The sequence below is a fragment of the Calidris pugnax genome, unplaced genomic scaffold (genome assembly GCF_001431845.1).
Source record: "Calidris pugnax isolate Ruff unplaced genomic scaffold, ASM143184v1 scaffold56, whole genome shotgun sequence".
Classification (NCBI taxonomy): domain Eukaryota; kingdom Metazoa; phylum Chordata; class Aves; order Charadriiformes; family Scolopacidae; genus Calidris; species Calidris pugnax.
The window spans coordinates 9,001,773-9,025,711 of NW_015090839.1; the positions used below are offsets into that span (position 1 = coordinate 9,001,773).

General features: G+C 36.0%; 1 protein-coding gene across 6 annotated transcripts in view; it reads right to left on the minus strand.

Moving 5' to 3' along the window:
* AKAP6 (A-kinase anchoring protein 6) overlaps positions 1-23,939 on the minus strand; it is a 279,987-nt gene that overhangs the window by 78,218 nt on the left and 177,830 nt on the right. For all 6 annotated transcript variants that reach the window (XM_014941817.1, XM_014941815.1, XM_014941816.1 and 3 more), the window contains exons 8-9: positions 11,913-12,061; positions 5,622-5,742 (exon numbers count right to left, since the gene is read on the minus strand). In XM_014941817.1, coding sequence (XP_014797303.1) covers positions 5,622-5,742; positions 11,913-12,061 — 270 coding nt within the window. The remainder of the gene's footprint in view (positions 1-5,621; positions 5,743-11,912; positions 12,062-23,939) is intronic.

Sequence of the window (23,939 nt, forward strand, 5' to 3'; positions counted from 1 at the left end):
CTGCACGCGTAGCAGATTTGTAGTTACTACCTACAAGGGGCTCAGTCCTGCAGTGTGCTGAGAGCTTCCTCTGAAGTAACCATCATCATCTTCCAACACTGACTGTTTTAGCAGGCACTGCTAAAGGCACTGACAGATTACCCGACAGACAGAAGGCATCCCCGAACTGTGCAGAATACACAGTGTAGAAGCAAAAACGTTCACGTTTTCCAGTTTATAACCAATCCCCTAAGCATATTGTCCAAATATATCACTCTACAGGCTGTTAATCTTTTAATAAGTTTTCTTTATACGGAAAATCTGCTTGAAATAAAGACTGAACTACAATGTGGCTTCAGTAGGTACGCAGGACTCATTTTAAATGGAAGAAAGTAATCCAATTAAACTAATCTGTTTTACAAGTTAAAATGATATGAAGCACATTAATTGATCCTTATAGGCTGCTGCTATTTGAGCCCTCTCTCTTTGCGCAGCATTTGGAACCGCTTTGCACATTTGTATCCTCTAAGAGCAGAGAACTCGGTCCCCCAGCTCAGGAGAATTATGGGCAAGAGAAACATATAACTGTTATGTGTTAGATTAATTTGCAGAACACTTGGCATTATTATTGCCAAGTAGTCAAATTGTTCCAAGTTGTTCCGGAAGGTTGTTATTAATAGTATGTTTTCTGAGGAAAGTTCTGTCTACTTTTGGAACTGCATTTCTGTTGCCAAGGAAACTCCTTGAAGCACAGCATTCTAGGAGCACACTGCTGCTTTTGTTTGCCAGTATCCTATTCATATCATCTAAGTAAGCACTTTACATACTTCAGCCTCCAGTTTCAAATGTTTAAGTTTTTATATATTTATATTACTGCTTTAAATATAGTTTGCCTTCTTTTAAACTTGGGGACTGTTGTAAGATTAACAGTTGTATTAAAGGACAGGATTTTTTTTTTTTTTCACAAGTTTGCAATAAATTAGTTTTAATTTGAATAATAGCTCCATAGGTTATAGCACTAGTCCTTAAGTGTTAATTATCTTTTCACTCTGAAATTAATGTAGTCATTTCCTACTGACTCCTCTACACCATTATTGAAGTGCTGAGGAAAACATGTCATTGAGTTCTGAGCCAGAACTGTTGTTGTGATTAATCCTGGTCACATGGCCAATCTCTGCCAAAAGGAGATCACTGAAAAAAGGTGACAAAGACAGTGATTTCCTGTCAGCAAAGAGTACGACAGGGCTGTCTAGAAGTGATGCAAATGAGGGAAACTTTCACCACGGTTTGTTTGATCCACTCAGGGCCACAGCACACTGAGCCAGAGCGAAAGGCACAATGGAGCAGCAGCACACCCAGAGGAGAAAGGGAACTGCACCTTCCGAGGAGGAAGAGCTTCCAGTAGGGAAACAAAAACTGCTGGGAGACTTTTTCCCCCTCAACTTTTTTTGAAAGGTATCCTTAGCTTTTGATGTGCATTTTCATGTTATTTAATACAGTGAACCGCTTCCCTCTGATGAAATAGTTTAGCACTTAACCTGTTCAAAAGCCGTGTCAACTAAATGTTTTCAAAATCCTTGCACTACTACACTGGTCTTTTTCCGTCTCTCACGACCATCCTTGCTGAACATTTACCACTGCAGGATTTGCAGCTTATGCAGTTTGCATTAAAACCACCATACGTTACTTGTAATCAGACAGAAAAATATCATTTCTTTTGTTCGATATTTAAAAATGTTTAGTTAATTTTATTCTGAACATAACTAACAATTTTAACAATCATACTGTACTTATTTAAATGGGGTTTTAATCTAACACAATTAAGTTTTGCAATTAATCTTCTGAGGAAAATGGAAAGGAGTATCATTAACTTTTCTGCCTAGTATACTCATTTCTAATCTCCACGGTTCCTGTAAATACTGATTTGCTTCATTTTTGGACATTCAAGGTACAGAATTATTCAAGTTCCCACTAAAGGGCTAATTAGCAGAGTTTAAATTCTTTGGGTTTGATCCTCTGGTAACGGCATATGAATACAGCTGAAGTCAGTGCAAGTTCTGTGTACTTAGAGCTTATGAGATCAGGCTCACATGCAGTAGATTAAAATGAAATAAGCATGATACATTTGGCATTAAACTGAGCTATTACAGCAGTACAAAGAAGCAAGAGTCCAAAAACATGGAAATGCCCCTTTTAATTTTTTCTTTGTTAATAGATAAGCATTAGAGGACAAATAAACTGTCAGCAATTCATTCCGTGACTGCCATTTTACCAAACACTAGTTGATTTTCAAAATCATTAGCTAGTTTAAGAATCTAGATCTGAAATCATTTAGGGCTCTGGGGGAGCATAGTGTGGAAGAATAGTTTTCTCTTTTTGTAAATCTTTGCACTAAAATCTAGGAAATCTGGAGGAAGTCATACATACATATTCAGAGAAAAAAAAAAAAAGAGCTGTGCTTCTCCTATTATATTAATGGCAAAGTAAAATCTAGTTAAAGAGAGATAATAAGGATCCTAATAAAAAACTATGAAGCTCCTCGAATATTACAAAACAAAATTAAGCTGAGAGTTGACTTAAATCTATATTAAATCTGAAAATAGAGTACTGGGAAAATAGTCTAACCATGCAAATACATTTTATTTCCCCATATGCAATTTTAGCATTTATATATTACGTTACGCTGCTTTAATGTATGCTTTTCCCTTCCGATTTACCTGTTTTATCATTGCTCCTTCCCATTCATAGACTCCTTAGGGGCAATGATTACTGTTGGTAATAGTGATACCACAGCAGGTTCCCTGGCAGAGGCGGCTTGCTGAGCTGGCTCAGAGCTACAATTACTTGTCAGCTCAATAACTGAGAAGAGGGATCCGTGGGTTTAGGAGAATCCACCAAAATGCAGAGAGTGCAATTAGCAGGTTCACATTTGAAGCTGTAACTGATAAAGCAAGACCTGTGTTTTCATAACACCCCCCATCATTGAGGAATTCTGATAATAATAGATGCCTGAATTTCTCTTTGCAGATTTCTCTCCCTGCAGACCAGAATGGCTGTGTTCAGTGTGAAGTGTAGGCAGTGCTCCTGCCCCTTAGCTGTGAGCACTAGACCATCCACGACTCTGTATAAAAGCCTCCAAATAAAAAGGGTGTCACGATTGATTAGAAGAGAGGTTTACTAGGCTAGTTTTATAGAACTATTAACACTGTTTTGAGGGCATGATTCATTGTTACGCGAATCTCTGAAATTAAGGATGATAAAGACCTAGTGATTTATCTGATCTCTCCTTTGCTAGCACAGAATTGTTCCCTCAATTACATTTGCTAATGTTTTCTTTTGTCTACTTTTAAATGTCTGAAATTACGGGGCTTTCATCACTTCTTCGGAAGGGGATTGTTGTTTTTTTTTTAAAGGCTAATAGATCTTAATGGTAGGCACTCAAGCTTTTTACATCACCTGCAAGTACTCCTCCTGCTTTATGGACACTCTTTAGTCATCTCTTAACCAAACTCCACATTTCTAGTTAAGTCTTTCCTTCAGTCCTTAACAATTTCCTTGCTGCTTTGACTAGACAGGTATATGCAGGGAATATTCACTGCAGGAGGGCAGGCAGGCTGTTTCTACCCTTCTTCAAGTGATTTTGCAGTGACCGTACAGGTACTTTGGAGATGGGGGCTCTATTAATGACCTCACTGTGGAAACTGCAGAGCAAAATAAAGCTGCCCATGCTTTGGAAGCAGAGCTGGTTTGTCTGTGCTGCACAGACTCAGCTACTCTCTCTGGCGCAAACTTTCTGCTTTCAAAGGTACCATGCCTATCATAGTAGAGAATTTCATAATATTAAGACTATTACTTCCCATTTTAAATATACAATATTCCTCATTTTGCCACCATACTGTACCGTAAACTAATTCTTAAATTATTGCCCTCTTTTATTCTTCTCACCATACATTATTGTACCAGCCTTACCATCTCTAGTTATTCTTGATGTTTAAATTTGGATATTGAAAAAGGAAGTATCCTAAATAGTACCTAAAATACTCGGACTGGCTGCTTAAGCTTTGTTCCTTTTCATATTGATAGATGGATTGTTTCCTTAAAATTTGTTTACTGATTTTTTTAGTGTAGGACTAAAACTAGTGGTTAGATGAAGCATAGTACAAGCTGATATTATATGGACAGGCACTACCAAAACATCTTAATTTAGATCCGCAAGAAACTTTTTACCCATTTCTTAAGTTGTTTATTTTTGAGCCTAGCCAGGGCCGGGACTGCTAATGTATGATTAAGTCTGATTAAATGTTTAGAAAGGTAGGAAAGAGACATTAGCAAAAATAAGAAACGATTGTCAAAGCAAGAAATGAAGGCCACTGAATTAAAATCAGTTGCAGCCTAAAATAGTTAGGACCTAAACCATATTTCCATTTATAAACATATTTTAACTCAAGTGACAAGCCTTTCATATTGGGTGTTTAAAATAAAAGGACTAAAAGTAGAAAGAATAAAATGCAAGAAGAAATTGGGATGTCAAAGCAAGGAAAAATAAATTATATTTAAGAAATTATCAAATCATGCAATCGTAGAACAAAGAAAACAACTTCTATTTGACCTTGAATGTCCCATTTATTTGATAAGAAATAAAAAAAAAAGCTAGAGGGTAGTTGTTTCTTGTCATTATACTGTTGCTGATTCTGTGGTTAGTTATTAATTTTATTTTTTATGATTCACAATCTGCTCTTTGAAATATGCCATATGCTCAAAGCAATTCAAGGATGACAACTGTCAGAATTACTCCAATAAAAATTGCCTAAATGAGGAAGATTTACTGCAGTCTGATATTTCTGTTGAAAGCCCCTCCTTGCTTTCCCCCACCGTCCCTCAGCCCCATAGACTAGAGCTTCTCAGACACACAGTGAAGCCTGAATCAATATTAGGATCAAATCACATGTTTTGGGGAACTTCTTAAAAGTACTCTCTATCTAAAAGAAGTTATAAAGCTTCTGGGCTAAAACTGCTATGACAAATAAGAGAAACCACACGTGTGTGCATATATATATACACACATATACATATGTTAGATGAAGACCCCCTAATCAATATGCAAGTTCAGAATCATTTTGATGAAATCACAAGCAAGTGTGATGACTTAGCATGACAATGTCTGCTTTATGTATAACTAATAAAAATTAAATTGGAAGAGTCCTGTATCCTGGCAGCATCAAACCAAAATCAAGGCAAATTTCTTTCTTCCCAGAAGAGGTCTGAAAGGTGGATAAAAATCCAGCTGAAAGCTCCAATCAAAACACATTTTGTTAAATGCTACCATTTCATTTTTTCCTTCATTTTGTTTCAGTCTATTTATTAATGCAGTTTCATTTATTTCTATTCATCTTGAAGACAAATCTTTGTCCTTCTATAGAATTACACCAAATAGAATGTGATAAAGGGAACTTTCTTGCAATTATGATGTCGGTGCAGCCTGTCAGCGCACAGGGGATGGAAATGAGGTTGGGGACAGGGAAGGGAATTCTAATAGACACCATGATACATACAATGAACGCAGCGATATCCTGTGAGAGAAAGACTTGTCAAGCTAATCAGATCTTCTATAGCTAGGTAAAGGCAGTAACGGTAGCGCTAACCTTGTAAAGATGCTGCTGCTGCTCCTCTGACATCATCAGGTCATGGCTGTCCATCACGATGGATTCCATGTCAATCAGCCAATCCCAGAGCTCCTGGTATTCTGAATCAAAGTCCAAAAGGCTGTAGATAAGGAACAAAATGTATTATGCATAAATACTGTGTAGTTGTTAAAATCTTGTATTAGAATAATATATTCTTGAAAACTCATGATGTTCCTAGTTATATTTCTAAAGAGACATTCTGTATTTATACAGAGTGGATGAAAATGAAAACTGAAATCCAATTTAAGCCAGTGCCATGACCTAAATTCAGCGGCTGATGCCAAATCCTGACAACTGTTGGCATACTGCATTTGCTTCAAAAATTTTGAAATGGAAATCCCCCATAGATGTTGTTGTTTAATGGTTTTTAAAGTGCTGACTTTATATTGAGCAAAGTTTGCAACAATCATCTTGATACAATTCATATAAAAATATTATTTTCATCAAAAAATGACTCAATCCATTCAGCCATCCCTCTGCTGTCTATCTGCCTATCTCTGTAAATATCCTACATTTATTTTCATGGATGAGTAGCTAGCATTTCAACTTAACGCCTTAAGATAGGCTTGAGTGAATATGGTAAGCCAGTGAGAACTAAGGCCAGATACAGTATTAGACAGGTGTTCCCTACAGACATGTAAGAAACAAAGGTAAGGACAGGAAGTCAAAACAATGAATCCTTGAATAGCCAGCAATCATTAAAATTCAAAGGAGGATCACTACGGTTTTCAACAAAATAAATCATTAGAATAAGGAGCTTAAAAGGATTAATGTGATTCTCTATTGAAAGCCTAGTGAATAAGTAAAGCATAGATTCTTCTAAAACACTGTGATACAAGACAGAAGGTACATGCTGAAAAACTGCATATTCGTCAAAAAGATACCCCTTGAAAAGGGGTCTTCAAATTTGCAAAATTGGAACTAACAAAAGCCTTGTCAATAGTATCAAAAAACCCCCATATGGATCAAACAACAGTGCATGTTCCACTAAAGCTAATTTATCCAATTACTAATAACTTTATTAGCAACATCTTAAAAAAAATTAGGAGTATTTCAACACAGAAACCATAAACCAAACGTGGTTTTAATGTCATTAATACTATCACAGTTTCAGTTGTTATTAGCTAGAGTACTATATACATGGTAATTTTGAAAGCTTACAGATAAAGTTGTGACAAGTAGAACTGTCTTTCTGCAAGAAAGCAAGCAAGAGAGAAGAAAGCATTTGCCTTCTGCGGTATTATTTTCAATGAGCTGACAACAAAGGAAGTCCTGTATAATGCACAAGTGTTGATTCCTGCTTCTGAAGTAACTATCTAGTTTAATCCACTGTACTTAGTATACTTTTACTCAATAATTTATGAGGTGCACTTAAAATTGCCTGCTGCCATGAAAAGGTAAGCAATGATGGTATTATAAAGAAGAGCAAGCATAAAAGGGCAAGTTACTATTGTTGAAATATAATAGTTTCATTTGGGGTTCAGGACTTTTCTCCTGCTTCAGCAGGTATTTGACTCAGATGTCATTTTGAAACTAAAATAAAACTAAACTCCATTTTGAATGGTATATTTACAGTAATACTGAATCTTTTTCCCTCTCTCAGAAAACTGTATAATCGTTCTGTATCTCCAGCACCTACTGCTCCTTTTTTTCCCTTCTGTCTTATGCAAATATTATCCCAAGTCACAAAACTGACAGACATTATTAAAACATATGTTTTATGATATAAAAGACTAGATTTCATCTCATGTAAAGCTGTACAGATTCAGTTGGACATGGCCAGTCTGTACCAGAGCAAAATCTAAATCAAGATATGAAGATGATGGGAATCAAAGCCTACATCCAGTGTTCATGACCTGCTGCCAGAATGGGATGAGATACCTGTAGAAACTGCACCAAGAAGTGAACTGGGATTTTACTACAATGGGGAGAACATGTGCTGGATCCAAACACCCGCTTTGGGTCTGTAGAACCACATCTTAGTTACAGTCCAATTTTGTCCATGTATTGGTGTAATAGAACGAATCAATCCTTTAAAGACACACAAAAGCATTTTTTCCTGACCTTTATAAAACCCAAATAAGCAGTAGGAAACTGCTAAACATTTTGATTTCCAGCTAAAACTTGTATTTTATCCTAGAGAAAAGGAGGCTGAGGGGAGACCTTATTGCTATCTTCAACTACCTGAAAGAGGGTGTAGCAAGAAGTGATAGGAGAAGAGGAAATGGCCTGGAGTTGTGCCAGGGGAGGTTTAGATTGGATATTAGGAAAAAAATTCTCACTGAAACGTTGTCAGGCATTGGAACAGCTGCTCAGGGAAGTGTTTGAGTCACCAGCCCTCTAGGAATTTAGAAGACATGTAGATGTGCTGAGGGACATGGTTTAGTGGTAACTTGGCAGTGCTAGGTTAACGGTTGGACTTTATGATCTTAAAGGTCTCTTTCTACCAAAATGATTCTAAGATTCTAAAGCTCTAAACAGGAACTCAACCCAAAATGAAGAGTGAGAGAAACAGGATTAATTGGAAAAAGACTGGGAAGCGATGCAAGATGTAATGGGGATTCTCCCCCCCACAGTTTACATACTATGAATATTCTCATTTTTTTCCCCTGGTTTTCGGCTGTAAAATAAAGTCATCTGGGAGCATTTTTAAGCAACCTGTCTATGGCAGTTACTTGCCTAAGCCTGAAGATAGTGAAGCATCATCCATGTTTGTTTGGATTTTCAAAAATTTGATTACAGTATTTTAACATTTCTAAAATAACTCTGATATTTAAAAATAAAAATAATTTAAAAAAAGCTTTGTTTTTAAAAGAATGCCTCACATCTAAATGGACAGATCTACTGATTACAATCAAATTACTATTTGGAAGAGGATGTAAGTTACTAAGCCCCTAAAAAGATATTTCAGAAAATCCAGCAATTGTAGGATCAGTGACAGGTTAAGATTAAAATGTACCTGTCAGTATTTCTGTGGTATATTGAATATTTCTTTTTTTATTCAGAATCTATTTTTTTCTGGGTTTAGCAGATCTTTTTTTCATATTGCCACAGGCAGAATCAGGGAAAGCATAACTTCTGAAATACTGATGTGTTACAGATGCAAGAACTATAGAAAAGATCTAATTTTGGTTGATTAGCCAAATCTACCACTCACTAAAAAAAGAATAAATTGGGTCATCTGTTTATTGCAAAAAAATATTGCTCCGTTAAAAGTACCACAACATTGCCTACAACAATGCTGTAGCATTAGTTAAAGGGCAGATAACTACAGCTTCCTTAATATAGGTTTGTTGGTTAATAAGCTAAAACCATTAGCTACATAATAACTGAAATGACATTAAGAAGTATATTTTTATCTTGGTAAACAGGGAATCAGATATGCAGAGTTGCATGTCTAATCCCTTGAACCCTAAACATATTTCTTAAAATGTGGACATCAATTTATTATTTTGAATGAAAATTCATGAGCACCTTTCTCATGAGAAAACCAGTTCGTCTGTGGCATTAATAAATAAAAAGGAATGTGAAGCTATTTCCATCAGCTTTTTTCCCCATGTTTAACACACACTTCCAGTTTGTATTATTTCTTTGATGGTATAACCCACATGGTATTGAGAAATACTGTAAACACACTGGTATGCCTACCAAAGAAATTCAGCCAGACAAAAAGTTCTTTCAAGATTCTGTGTCATCATTTTTTGGAATTCCTTTCCATACACATGTTTTTATTTGGAGGATATAGGAGAAATCAGCGTTGTAACCTTAACAGCTTTTAAATTGCCTTATACTCTGTGCATACTTGAAGCCCCTTTTAATGCTTTTATCCCAAAGCCTCATCTGTGAAGGCCCAACACGAGGTGATGACAGGATCCCAGGATCTGTCCTTCCTGTTGTGCGCTGGAGTTTTAAATATTGTAACCATATCTCCCAATAGTATCCGTATGAATTCCGCCCTGGTTTTGAGGGGATGCAATACCTCCAGCCAGGTCTGCTGTAACATTTTACAGCTGCTCTCAACTGCCCTCGGTTACCTCTTGCTGCCTGGTGTGCTGGTGTTCTCCTGCAGTGGGTATTCAGTCTCTTCTCTTTCATTGTCACTTTAGCCATTTCCATGCAGATACACGAGAACTCTCTCTATTGCTGTTTTAACAGCATCACTGTTCTGCAGCAAATCTGTTCTTTACATGCTCACTGGCATCGCCCTTTTCTGCAGGTATTCCCTTACCTATCTCAGTCTGGCTATTTCCTGCACAAAGCCACATCCCAAATCTTTCCCCCCAGTATATATACACTTCTCCACCCACTATAAATCTTGTTCTCCCTGTAGACACTCTTCTTTCTCCTAAGCCAAACTTCCACAACAGCCAATGGATAGATACCCTAATTTTCCCAGTTGTTTAAATGGCCCCTTCTCTGTATAGATCTCAGTCTCTAGCTAGGTCATCCTACTGTGGAATTTCTGTCCACACTTTTTATGCAGTAGGGAAATCTTATATCAACTGTATTTTCAAAGAGCTGAAAGGCATTTCCATTGTGTTCAATACAATACCTCAGATTAGTTCAACTGGAAGTTTTCCATCCGAATTCAGCCCACCCCAGCTTCTATAATGGCTGAATACACGGTATTGTATTTGTCTCCCTCCCGTGCTTTGGCCCCCTAAGCCACTGTTTAGTCTGTAAGGGCTGGGATGGACACAAGGACCCAGAAAGGTGGCCACAGCACAGAAAAGGTAGGGAACAGTAGTAGTCACCATTCCCAGTAATAAGCATGTAATTACAAGTGCAAACAAGTGCATTTAAGAGCCTATTTGCTTTACACATATGCTCTGTAGAGTTACAAACTGGATGTTTCCATGAGACTTAAAGCTTTATATCCCCTATCCTCAAAAAAATCAAATGTCTGTTGATGTCTTAATGTCTTACGTCCCACACAGAATTCCAACGTTAAGTCTTGCTCACATTCAACTGTGGCTGGGAAATTAGAAGCTGTTTTTGAACATGTAGCCCCCAGTGCACATTTATATACACACCAATTCTGAACAAATTATTTTTATGGTTGGCACTAGCTGCAGTCGTGTTTGAGAATCTGACAGATTTCTGCATATGTAATCAAGATCACAGTAATCCTACATAATTAGCCCACATCAACTTTTCTAAAACAGTCATCTTTCCGTATAATAAGAGGGGATGTTTACAAGGCTCATTTATCTTTACAGTTGGTAATTTAATAAAACTGTGTTTCCAAGACCTCAACATTGAGTTAAGAATTAGAAAAGGAAGTTCTGGAGATAAAGAACTCATGAACACTTTGGTCAATTACTTTCTTTGCATAGTCAACTGCAGGCAAAAGTTCTACCAGATTTACTGGTTACAAGAAAAATTATATCAGGATGGTGGACCCAAGTAATGAGCACTAGTTGACTCCTTCAAACTGCTTTTGCCTCACTATTATGATCTCACAGGTATGTTCTTATGTTCATTTAGGGGAGCTAGCAGTTGGAAGATAAAGCTTTCAAAAGATCTTCAAGAAAAAGTCTTAAACCAGAATTACAAGTTTTCTTGGTTGTGAAAAGAAGGGGGTGGGGGCAGCAAAACTTCATTTTAGCATAGTCCAGTGATTAATCTGCTCAAACTATTAAGAAAGAGTGCTTTTATAGATACACTTACATATATAATATATGTGTGTGTGCAGGTGTGTTTACATTTATTAACAGCAGACTGAGAAGACCAAGTCTCTCAGAAAAGAGTTAAAATCAAAGCTTTCTTGAAGTACAAAACTGGGATGTTTGAACTGGTAAACTATGAATGAATGGCTTCAGGTTTGTATTTCTTAGGCACTACTAGAATAATAATTATAGAGAATTGTCTTGCAGTGTGATTAATATATTATAAAGATGCTTTCTTGAAAGATGCTAAGAAATCAAATGACATGAAGCCATTGGAGGAGAAAAACTTGAAGCAAAAGGACACATTACATTTTTTTAAAATCAAAATAATGGATTGTTATTAGGTAATGTTAGGTAGTCTTAAGAACAAACCATGATTTGGATAAATTATCCAGAACCCATTACTTTTTGCATTCATATATAAAAAAAAAAAAAATATATATATATCTAAAGAGAGTCTTCCCCTGCCTCTTGGACTAGGAAGAAAAATCCTGGTTAACTAGAAGTGAGAAAAAAGTATATCATGTAAAAAAAAATACAGATCAGTGAGAATAAAACAACAAAAAGAATAGTTCCCTACCCATTACTTCCCACTGTGTGAACTTTTGACATATCAGCAAACTCTTCCTTTCGCTTGCTACCAGTGTTGTACTGCTCACTGTACAGCTTTAAGGACATCTGTTCAACAGCATCTCTTTGTGCTTCCAGATAGCATAGCTGAACCTCAGCCTAGAGAAAACAAAGGGAAAAGAAAACACAACAGAACTTTAAAAAAAAATATCAGAAAGAATGCATTTAAAACAAATACTTTTGGACTGCAACAATTTTAACCAAATGACACACCACCATTTTTCTCCTTGCATGATAGACAAAAAGGCTGAACCATTAAGACAGGTAAAAGTACAGTGCATTTACAAACACTAGAACAGAACTATTTAGGTTTCTTTCGAGAATGTGCCATCTATTCCATGAGATGTACATCCAATCAAATGCTGCATAAAAATGTCTGGATGAATGGAATGAGAATTATTAGAAATCATGCACTATGACAGAACAGGTAGATACATTAAATTACATTTTTACAGGCTTCAAGACTGATATTGTTAACACATTGCCTGTGCTTCATAATTAATGAAAGCCATATTGCTATAGGTATTTTTGTTTTAAATAGTAAGTAAACAAAACCAAGCAAACTGGCAGTATTCACATTGTGCTTTCCCATTTCTGGTGTCCACCGATTACTCAGCAATTTTGATTGCAATGAAAAAGGCAATAAGTGAGATGTGCTGTTTTCCATCAGACTCTGCCTGGACAGAAGAATGTCGAATAATATTTGGCATCATAACTTATTGAATAGACACTTTATTTATTGCAGCTGTGGTGATCAGTTTGATTCTGGGGCTCAGAGAACCAGATGATAAAAGGATGAAATATGCTGTTTGCCACACTTGCCCCTAGGAACAGGACAAAGAACAGAGGGTAGAGTAAGTTCAAAAGCACTTTGGGACCAATATGCTATTGTTTTCTTTTAATATGCTTCATCGAAAGAAAAATGCTTTACAAATTCTGATAGTGCTTCAAAAACTGCTACTTCTGTATAACTACATACTCTTATTTCCATTAGGAGGAGAATGCGCGCTTAACCGTTTGGTGCTATGGCAAGCAAATGTAGCAAGCAGGGAGGAAATTTTGTATAAGGACTCTCCTGCATTTTCTACTGCGGGAAGCAGGGAAGTGAAGAGTTTGCTTGGCTGCTGACAGCATGACAGAGGTACCAGTCTATGAGCCTTAAAGAGAAAGCAGTGCAAGGGCTAGAGAGGAAAAGGGAAATCTGCAAAATCCAGGAAAAATTCAGGCAAGTAAAGGGAAATAGGCACTGAAGAATGTCAGTAGGGAAAATCTGAAGGAAGTTTGGAATGTCTTTATAAGCTTGTGATAATAACAGTTACACGTATTTGTTTATGCCTTGCCTTGGTGCAATTTTTGCTGAGTAACAATGTAGCTGATTTGGAAATTCCATTACCTTTTAAAATTTCTCTTTAAAACATTTACAGATTTCTCTCTCAGTTACTTCTTACAGCGAGATTTTTTTAACTTTGGCAGTAAACACCAACATGCTTTTGAGAAATTAAAAAAACAATATCAACAACAACAACAAATACTAGCAATTTTCCAAGGAGATAGAAGACAAAAATTCCTAGTAAACCATGCAGGTCTTCTACTGCGTACATAAATGAAATACAAGACTTTCACACCTAGTCTAAAATAGTGGAAAATTAAACCCCACAGCATTACCAGTGAAGAAACATTACCTGAATACAAAACAAACTAGTTGGAACTACCCAGTTAGAGTGAAACATTAAGGTTTGAGAGAGCTTAAAAACATATTCTTTCAGAAAATATAATTAAAACTACTGTTCATATAACTTGGAAATGACCAAAACCAGCAAATAAAAAACATCATCACCTTCCTGCTCCCCTTCCACTCTGAAGTACATTTCCCTTTAAGTTGATAAACAATCCCCTTCCACAGTATACAGGGGATCCTGATCAAATTTCTTTTTTGGGAGGATTCTTCACCAGTAAGGATAATCTTCCAGCTGAGTCTTTTGTATAGTCCATATCAGGCTAATAATTTGTTCTTTTAATTTATTCTTACCAGAAAGCAGTTATTCACTGGTTGGTTTTATTTTATTTATGGTTGTCTGACATATTTAGTCTAAAGCCCTATTATATAGTCTAAAGCCATTATCAATTAAAATCATCTGTGATTGTTTTAAGCCTAGAGGTGAAACCTTGTGGAGAACTTCAAGCAAATAATTTCCCTGATTTTCAGGATGGGTTTGGAAATCAAGATAAGTAATTCTTGCTTTTTTTCCTATGTGTTTTAGGTGGTTGGTTTTTTGGGTTTTTTTCATTTTTTTTGTTTTGGGGTGGGGCTTCTTTGTTTTTCGGGGGTTGGGGTTTTTTTGGATGTTTTTGAAATTATGCATACAGTTCCCTCTTCCCTCCTCCCTCTACCCCAGTACTCCAAAAGAAGGGAAGTTCACCAACTCTGCAACCTCACACATATGAATTAAATCTCAGCTCTGAACTCTGTGAACACATCCCATTTCTCAAATAGCACAGCTATTTAAATACTTGAGATACATATTTTTTTGGCATTTTCTAATTCTGGTTCCTGTAATTTCCTCTATATTTTAAAATAGGTAAAAGGAAAAATAAGGCAAGCAGCATTTCACAGATCTTTAGTTCTCTGTTCACTTGCAAAAATATTTGTAAATAGGCGAATCATTAATGTATATGGAAAAGGGGAGAAGAAAGAGGAGGATGAAATAGAATAGTGGAAGAGAGGAAAAACAGGATGGAAAGGGTAAGTAAATATATGTAGAAGGATGAATAAGAATCCACTATTTCTTCCTCACAGGCCCTCTTGTACTGAGAATTATGAACTCTAGTAACATCATACTCTACGAATCCTGAATACAAGCAATTGTGTCCCAGTTCTTGTATCTCAGAAATATGATCCCTCTATAAATCAACAATTTTTGTTTTTAAACCCAATTTCTGTCTTCAGCGATTGTGAATACTTAGAGCAACTCAAACTCAGGCAGAGTAGAGTTTCAGATGGATCTCTCCGATTCCTTTTCTGTATGAATTCATCTATCTCACTGTTGTACTTAAGGATTTTTTTTGACCCTCTCCTACTGATATCAACTGCAAATCCAAAAGAGGCTTTGAAGACCTCGAGTAGGTATTGATCAGTTTAAGTCTCAAAAACCTACATTCTGCAGAAGCTGAACTAACAGACACAAGGAGCAATCTAGAAAACAGTACACAGCACAGATATGCAATAAATCTACTGTAGTTTATTTTCAACTTAAAATCTTTAGTGATAATGAAGGACTAGTTTTGCAGTATTCTGGCAGAATAAAGTAGCAACTTTATTAATTGCTAATCAAATATAGAAAAGCTACTTGCTTTACCTTCTAGCTGATTTTAAGCGTGCATTTTTAGATTGCCCTACATATACTTTCTTAACACAACTATAAGAACTTAATCTCTATTACAAACATACCCCTATGAACATGGATATCTAGCAAATCCTGAGAAAGTCTACTGAGATATGCATCATCCCAAATCCACATAATAGAAATTGGGTGGGAGGCAATCATTCATTTACTCTTACTGCCCATCTTAGAAGTGGAATTAAATTTCTTCTTTTTTTCAGAGGATGTAGTAATTCAGAAAAAATGAACAAGGAAAAAAAGTGCCAAGGAATGATACTCAGCAGTGTTTTTCCAGTTCATGGTCCTCTTCTAAATGACCATTTTGGCAGTAAAAACACAATAAAGATGCTGGAGATGGTCTGGTTACATGCTTGTAACAAATTCTCTAACAGTCACTGTCCTACTAGGATGGAATGGGTTTACAATATTCTGTTGTAAATTAAACTGAGATATTTCCAATAATCAAATGACAAAATGCTCCAATTTTCTTAAGCCTGGAGGATCCAATCTCTGAACAAGACTATGAAAAAACAGTAGTCTCTGGGGAAAAGCAGTGAAAAAATTCTATACTAGTGCCAAATATTCAGTCCTAGTGTTCGATTAATAATGGTAAATATTTTCAAGGCTATTGTCAGAAAGCTCATTTTCTAAAAAGCAAGACCTTATAAATAAGCTGAGGGAGCCTGGGGTGCAGAATCTGTTCCTTAAGACTGGCTTTGCATGACAACACAGAATGTCCTTTACTATACAAATCACTGTATAACACGAAGAAGTAATCAGTGACAATACAAATCAATGAAAATACATTGTATTTCTTGTTAGACCTACATGTTAGAATGACCTTATTCTGAAGTGGAGAAAGAAAAGACAAGGGATAATGGCTGTTACTGTGGGAGGAAGGAGACTGAAAGGTTATATTGTATACAGAGTGTCAAATGAGAGACTGAAAATTTACACCAATATACATTGGAGATGAGAACTCCATACTAGTGTTGTTCTGCCGCAAAATTTTTTTCTATTGGAATGTACTAGAAAACGTATCACTGAATTGGTGTTGAAAGGGAATTATTTTCAGACACTGTTTCCTAGGGAGCGCAAGTCTTTTGTTATAAACTATGTTAATGTAAGCAAACTATTCTGTTTTAAATATACAAATTATAATACATTCAGTTGAATTTTGAATTATGAAAGTACTCTATCTTGCATTATCCTTTCTCTACAGTGTTGTAGAAAAGTTATACCTCTGCCACACTAGACTTCAAGTGTCTTCTTGAAAGTACTACTTCTACTCTAAGTATAGGCATTTGTTTTTGTTCTTGAAGCAGGACAGTAACTCTTATCTTCTGCTGTCATTTTTCCTTTTCCCTTTTTTCTGCCTCCCTTTGCATGATTAAAATAGGAACCTTGCTGCAGTTGACTGCTTTCTTAGTCTGTTGCCCTTCCTTCTTTTGGTTCCCCTGCCTCTTCCATCCTTCATCTTGCACACTCTCTTCAGGACTGAATCAGATTAAAAATAATCCTATATCATAAAATTAGTTTACTGAGAGCTGAACATTTGATAGTCCTATTACAAAGGACATGCTGTGTTTTGATCATGCAGGAAATTAATTCTGTTAATCAGGGTATGCTTGTTACCAGTTAAAATCTTAGCGAAGTGTTTTTATCTTCAGAAATCTCAGAAATGCTTTTATATTTGTAATAACTTTATCACTTTGTTTTTCAGTGTATTAAAACCATCACAACAATGTGAAACCTCCACACAGAATGAGCAAAATTACAAGGCAACAACATTCTTATTTATCAAGGTACTTAAACTCATCGTAGACTTTAAGTAACAGCAGTAACAGCACAGTGAATTTTAAGCCTGTCCACAGGAGCCATAAAATGAAATTTTAGCTAGAGTAGGGCTGTGTTATAGCAAGACAGAACTTCAGGCACTTCCCAGAGCCATCAGAAATAACGGAGGTGGGGAGGGTGGGGGGATAAGGGGAGGGGGTGAGGGAAAAAAAAAGCGCCTGTAAATAACAGCAATACTTCTTGGAAGGTTTCCCTTGGCTTTCAGAAATATGTACGGTTTTGCTGTTTGTTATAAAGATTAGGAACATGACCTGTGACTTCAGGACTATGGAGTGCAAATGCAATCAGCAGCGTGGCCTCAGCAGCATTGTCTGACCAAATCCATGGAGGTGTCCTGATCATGCTGTTAATTTAAAATCTGGACCTCTGCCGTCTACGTCCCCTGCCTTTGCTTCTGTTCAGTGTAACAGTAAATACAACACAAGAGCATGGGATGCCCTGTGCATCAAACAGATCTCAGCTATGTACCCAGAGAAGTTCCCTATATCACAAATACTAAAAAGCATTGAAGGAAAGTATGAAAGGATTAACCTCTCCACAGACTTCCAAGACTGCAAATAGTTTCTGACAATAGCATCCCAAAATTGCAAGGTGAAAAAAAGTCCTTGTAAGAATGGGAATTGAACAATGGCCAGTATCTTTGGCTACTTTTCTTGTCTTGCAGGTCTGCATCTCCAGCCTGCAGAGCGAGAGAGTGACAGGCAGGACGCAAAAGAAGGGTTTGTAATGGTCGGGGGCCTGGTGGGGAGCAGGTTGCTCTGACAACAGGAAGGGCTGGGATGACAGAACAGTGCTTCCTAAAGCCAGGCAGGATGTACAAACTGACAGAGATGCAGATCCAGCCAAACCCATCAACATAACGGTTAGAGCACATTTCATCAAAACTGCCACATGCCTTCCAGCTCCTTCAGAGACACCTCTGCACATGCCACAAGAACTGTAAGCCCAAACAGTCCCATTCTTACAAACCCAGATTACTGCGAAAGGAGCAACTCATCAACACAACCATTTGTCTTGGTTTCTTTCCTGTCCAGCAAAGAAAACAATTTGTTATAGGAGGTCAGGTCACAGGTATGTTGAACTTAAACATGAGGTTGAATACCTTTCCAGGCCTTCCTCAAGATCTCCAAGTAGTTAAAAAGAGGAAAGACTAGTCAGACACAGAAAGTCCTTCCGCAATGTGCTAAAATTGTAAACTTAATCGTACTTAATTAAAACCTCCACTATTTACAGAGTTCTGACTGTTCCTATCATTCCCTCTGCAATGAAGTGGCTTAAAAAGAGATTGTTAAAGAGTCTGACTATTACCCAAAGCACTGATGTTTCCAGAAGTCACGCTCCTCTAAAAGCCCTGTGTACCAAATCACCTGGACAGGCAATGCACCTGACTCCATCTGTAGGGCTGGGCATTCAAACTCACCAAGCCCTTAAGGCTAAAGGTACCAATGCTCAGAATTCAGGACAGCACGTGTGAGCAAGAGAAATTCCAGTGATGGTGCGTGTTCCTCCGCCCCTCTCTCTGCAGCAGATTGACAAGTACATTTCTATTTAAAAATAACGAGGGAAGGTAGGTCTTGCAAAACCAATACCTCCCAGGGAAAACTACCCAACACATCCCAGGAAAGCGTGACTGAGTTAATATAAAAATGTTATGGCCTTTTTCTTGGAAATTTTGCTCAGAGATCTACTTTGTGCATATTTTGGAGAAATCCCTTTTCTCACCGCTGGGAGCTGCACCATCTTACAGTGAAGTGAAACCTGCTGACTTATTTGTAGAAAGTGGCTTCCAAGTTGTCTGAATTTAGAAGTAAATACAAGGTAATTATTCAGTTCTTTAAAGTTGAAATGTATGAATCTGAAGTTACTTTGGTAATACACATTGATTTTTAATTAATTTTACTATACTGGAATACTAAACTGGAATATTATTCCTGTTTAATGTTTTGATATCTTTGTATGAACAGAGATTTTTGTATAATTTTGTTATTTAGGTTGAAAGGAACCTACACAAAATGTAGAAAAGACTATTAAGATGATGCCGTAGAAAAGACTATTAAAGAAAAAAATATAAGATCTATTTTCTGTCATACTTTACCATTTTTGAGCAAGTTACATAGCACATATTTTACATAGTGCATGAACAGTTTGATTTTTTTTTTCCAGGTAGCTTCATTTAAAACTTCTATATGCTTGAGAAATGTTTCATATTTATTAACTTAATCATTATATATATATATATGTTTAACCATAAGTTACACAATTTCCTATACATATCAACTGAAAAAATTGCAGAAGTTTTGAGCTAAAGTCTCCTTTTGATTCAATATTTTGAGTCAATTATTTTAAGAGGCTCAATAGTGTCAAACATTCAAGTCCAAACTCCTACACTGAGTGTACCTCAAAGACTCTCATTGAATGCTTATTTGACTTGTTCTGAAATTGAAGGAGATTCTTTCCATGCCTACATAGTCTATTTGATGTTATATTTGATGGGAACGTTTTCTTACTACACAATATAAGTGTTTGGGGAAGGGGAGTAGTTTGTTTGGTGTTTTTAATTAAGATCACTTTTTCTCCTTTTATAGGAGGAAACGATAATCTTTTTTTTCAGTAGCTTTTTAGACATTGAACTATTAATTACATAAAATTGTGCAGAAATGAATACAGGACTCTGTCTCCACTGCAAGATTAAGTAAGAATAGGCTGACTATGAAGGAGGATAAAAACCGCATGTTACTTAATTTATTTATTTAATAAGAGCAGGGAAATGCAGGCTAAGTGCTTTTCTCTGTGTATTGTTTTTCCTATCCATATATATGCGAGATATATATATGGTTTTTGAGGAAAAGTAGAAACAGAAAATTAAAAAAAATAATTTTGACAACATTTTAAAAATATTATTAATAAAAATTTGAGTAATTATTGTAGCAACAGCAAAACATGTAGCTAAATACATTGATTTGTACAACTGCCTTGCCATGTATAAAAAGCAGGCACAGACTACTGCTCCTTTATTTATGATCCTCAGATGAGGAGCCTCTTGAAGTACCTGACTTCACTACTTCTACTGAGGTAGAAGGAACTGTAAAAAGATAACTGTTTTAAACATAAAATATTTGTATTGCTGAGAGGTCAGCTTTGCTGCTGCTGACTTCATTGCAATTTGCATACTATTAAAGCATTACCCATAATGTTTGTAAAATTTAATTTTAAAGCTATGCTGTTAAAGATGTTTGCTGAATTGTAAGCACCTAGGACATTTGGGAAATTTGTTAACACTTTGATAGTTACAGCATTTCTGTCTCACTTTGCTTTTTATTTAACACCCCCCCCAAACACACACTATTCTCTTCTTCCATTTTACGACAATGAATCTCATTTTAATGCAAGCTGAGATACTTAAGAAACCCCAAGTACACTGCAACAGTACAGTAATGGAGATAACTTCCCCTTTTATTCTCAATATATTTAAGTTTGTTAAAAATGTCACTAACTTATTTATTTACTTTTTGCTGGGGGCTGAGATCCAATTATACCCCTATAGACTAGAGGTGATGGTTATGATTTTCTACTTCACTTCTAATACAGGCTTTCTCATTAAATCTCACAGCTCGGTAATCACAGTCATCACATTTGTGTTTCAGTGCTGCATTCATGCTCACATTCTCTTCCCCTAGATTTCCATCCTCCTTCCCTCGCCCCCTCCCCCAAGATCTTTATTTACTCCCTGGCAGAAACTGCAAAATTAAAGATGTATAATGTGCAGATACCATCTTTGCTTCCTTTGCTCTGCCCGACTAGCACTTAACTCTAAAATACGCTTACTTTGGGAAGTACTGATATTAACTCAGTTACTATAGTACGTGAACTACCATTCCCCTTTGAAGTATTATAAAAAAGTTGTCCTTAGATGATAATGGAAAGGATGGAGTAAAGCAGGAACGACAAGAATTACTTTACATACTAATAACAACAATTTAGTTATCAAAACAGTACAGAACAAGCATGCCTTTATACAATTCTTTAAAAAATTTAGCTTCCTAGGGTTCTAATAGTCTTTTCCTATGGTTCAGGAATGCACAGTAGCACTCAGCCCAGTGCCTGTATCCTTATTTCAAAGAGAATCATTCAAACCGACATCCACCCTGTCAAGAATCTTGACTTTGAGCTGCTAATGCAGAATAAAAATCAATATAAATTTTGATCATTTGATGAATATTTACTTCTTTCTTTGGAGCCTGGGGATTTAGAATTGAAAACTGCTGAATCAAGTCATTTTATTTTTTTGTGTTTGTGCCAACACCAATTTACTACCCTCCCGAAAGTTCCTGAACAAGATGTCTCATGTGGCATACATGTTGGTTTTTCCTGTCAATCATAACTGTGTGCCAGTAGGGAACCATAAACATTTTCCTTTCATATTCTTAGTCCTCCAAAAAGGAATATTTTGATTACTTCCCTGGAAAAGGTAAACTTGTCTTATTTAGTCATACTGTAGAATGCCTGTCTGCTTTCCTAACGACTGCTGTGCCTAAATTCATATTATCTATTAAACATTTTCTTTTCAGTATGAGTTGCTTCATACAAAGAAACAGTTTTCAATCACTGTAAACAAAGCTTAGTAACACAAAACAGATGAAAATCTACTTTGACATTATCACTTCCTCTATACATTTTCTGAAAAATTGTGTGAAAATTCTGACCAGTATAATTTGCACCAAATCTTTGAGAAAATGAAGACAGCAGAAGATAAATAGATCCCACAAGCAAGCAATTAAGATGCAACTCTAGTTTGCATTTCATCTTAAAAAGAAATGTACCTTCAATCTTAATAAAATGAGCTTCTAAAAAATGTATATGTAAAGCTCCTATGTTTCCATAGTGATTGGATGGGGGTGGGGGGCAGAGGGAAAAGGAAAAACGATGCTTCTAAATTTGAAAAAGACCTAGATTAGTTTAACAAGAACTGTAAATGCAAGCAATTTTCATCTTGCAAAATTTTTTTATATATGACTCAGTGGCAGACGGGCTTTATCTTAAGGAGCAATTTTGTTGGTCTCTTATAAATTAAATAAAAGTGGCAGCAGCTGTCTTTCAGAAGGCTGATATAGGCTTGTATAGTCATATGATATTATGTAGACAGATGTTTTAAATAAAATAAAATATTTAGATTGCTAGATACCTTGCTAGATACAAAGGCAATTATAGGATGTCTTTGTTAAATTAAATTTCTCATTCTTCTAAGAAGAAAGAAAGGGAATTGTCCTGGAAACTGTACCAACAGGAAATGATCCTATATCTAAAACAGCTGGAGACTGTAACTAATATAAATTTACTTGAAAATAAAAATGCTGTATGCCTCCAGAGACATGCAGCAACATGCAGTAAAAACAGATGTGATATAAAATTATTTTTAAAAAACTCAGTTTATATATACATATAAAATACTAAGATATGATCCGTTCATGTAGAGAGACTGTTCAAGGCTAAGACAAAGTAACAGAACAATTAAAGCCGTAAAATATAACAAAAGTGACATATCTTTTCTAACAATAAAAACTTTTTTTTTCCACAAATGCTGCCTTTTCAGAAACATGTTAGACACCTTACTTTGACAAGGATTCTAATGTGATAACACTTTATTGCATTATCAAGACAAAATTTAGTGGAAGCCTTTTATCTCAGCACTTTAAGGCAGATTTTGATTAACATCTATGTTATGTGTGTCAAAGCTCCAAAAATAACTTTAAAAGAAAAGCCAATATCCAGCACTCAAATTCTTTAGATACCGTATTTAGGAAAGCTTTCCACAGTGTAAAAGGGAATTTTGCCAGAGTAAAGACTGCAAAATTTGGTCTTACGTGAACCCTTTAAAAAATATAACACATATTCTAGCCTGTGACTATCTAATGCTACTCAATCTATTTGCTGTTTCTATTTTTGTTGAAAATGCCACAGTATAACAGAGTGCATTCTGTGTACCTGCAGTTCTTTTACTCTTCCTCAAAACCTCTGTTACAAACTTGTCATGACTCCAGGACCAAGCGTGCACAACCTTATTTAGCTAAAGCACCTAAGGTCTTCACTTACTCATAAAGTAAACATTCTGGGAGGAGTACATATTCCAAAACATAAGAATAAGAACTTCACAGGTGTGCTTTTTGAATCACCACTGACAAAAATTCATCCAAATTTGCATGGCTGCCTTCTTCCTTGTTCCCTAATAAAAAGATACTGTAGAATCATTTGTTCACGATGTATTTATGTAATATTATTTTGTAATTTGAACAATTCTCTCTCTCATAGCTAACAAAAAGACCTCAGCTAAATAAAATAAAACCATACCCAAGATATTGAAAGTGCTATATTATAGTCCCTATACAGCAAAAGAAGTAAATGGTGTTAAAGATTCCTTTCAGAAAGCTTCGGGTTGGATTGCTTTCATTTTTTCCAATAGCCTTAATTGGCTAAGTGCCTTTGGGCCAACCAATACCCAGAGAGACCTAAGCTTAGTAATCTTGTAAATACAATGATTTCAACAGATTTTCATCAAAGACATGACCATTACACAAAATACTGCCTGTTTGGTGCTGTATTATTTCTCATTTAGAATGTAGTTAAAATCGACAAATTAATACAAGATTTATTGTTACGGTATTCTATGCTACCATGAGTCCAACAAACAGGGAGCATGTGGCTATTTTTACTTAAGTTTAGACAGATATTTAAATGGGCGTGGG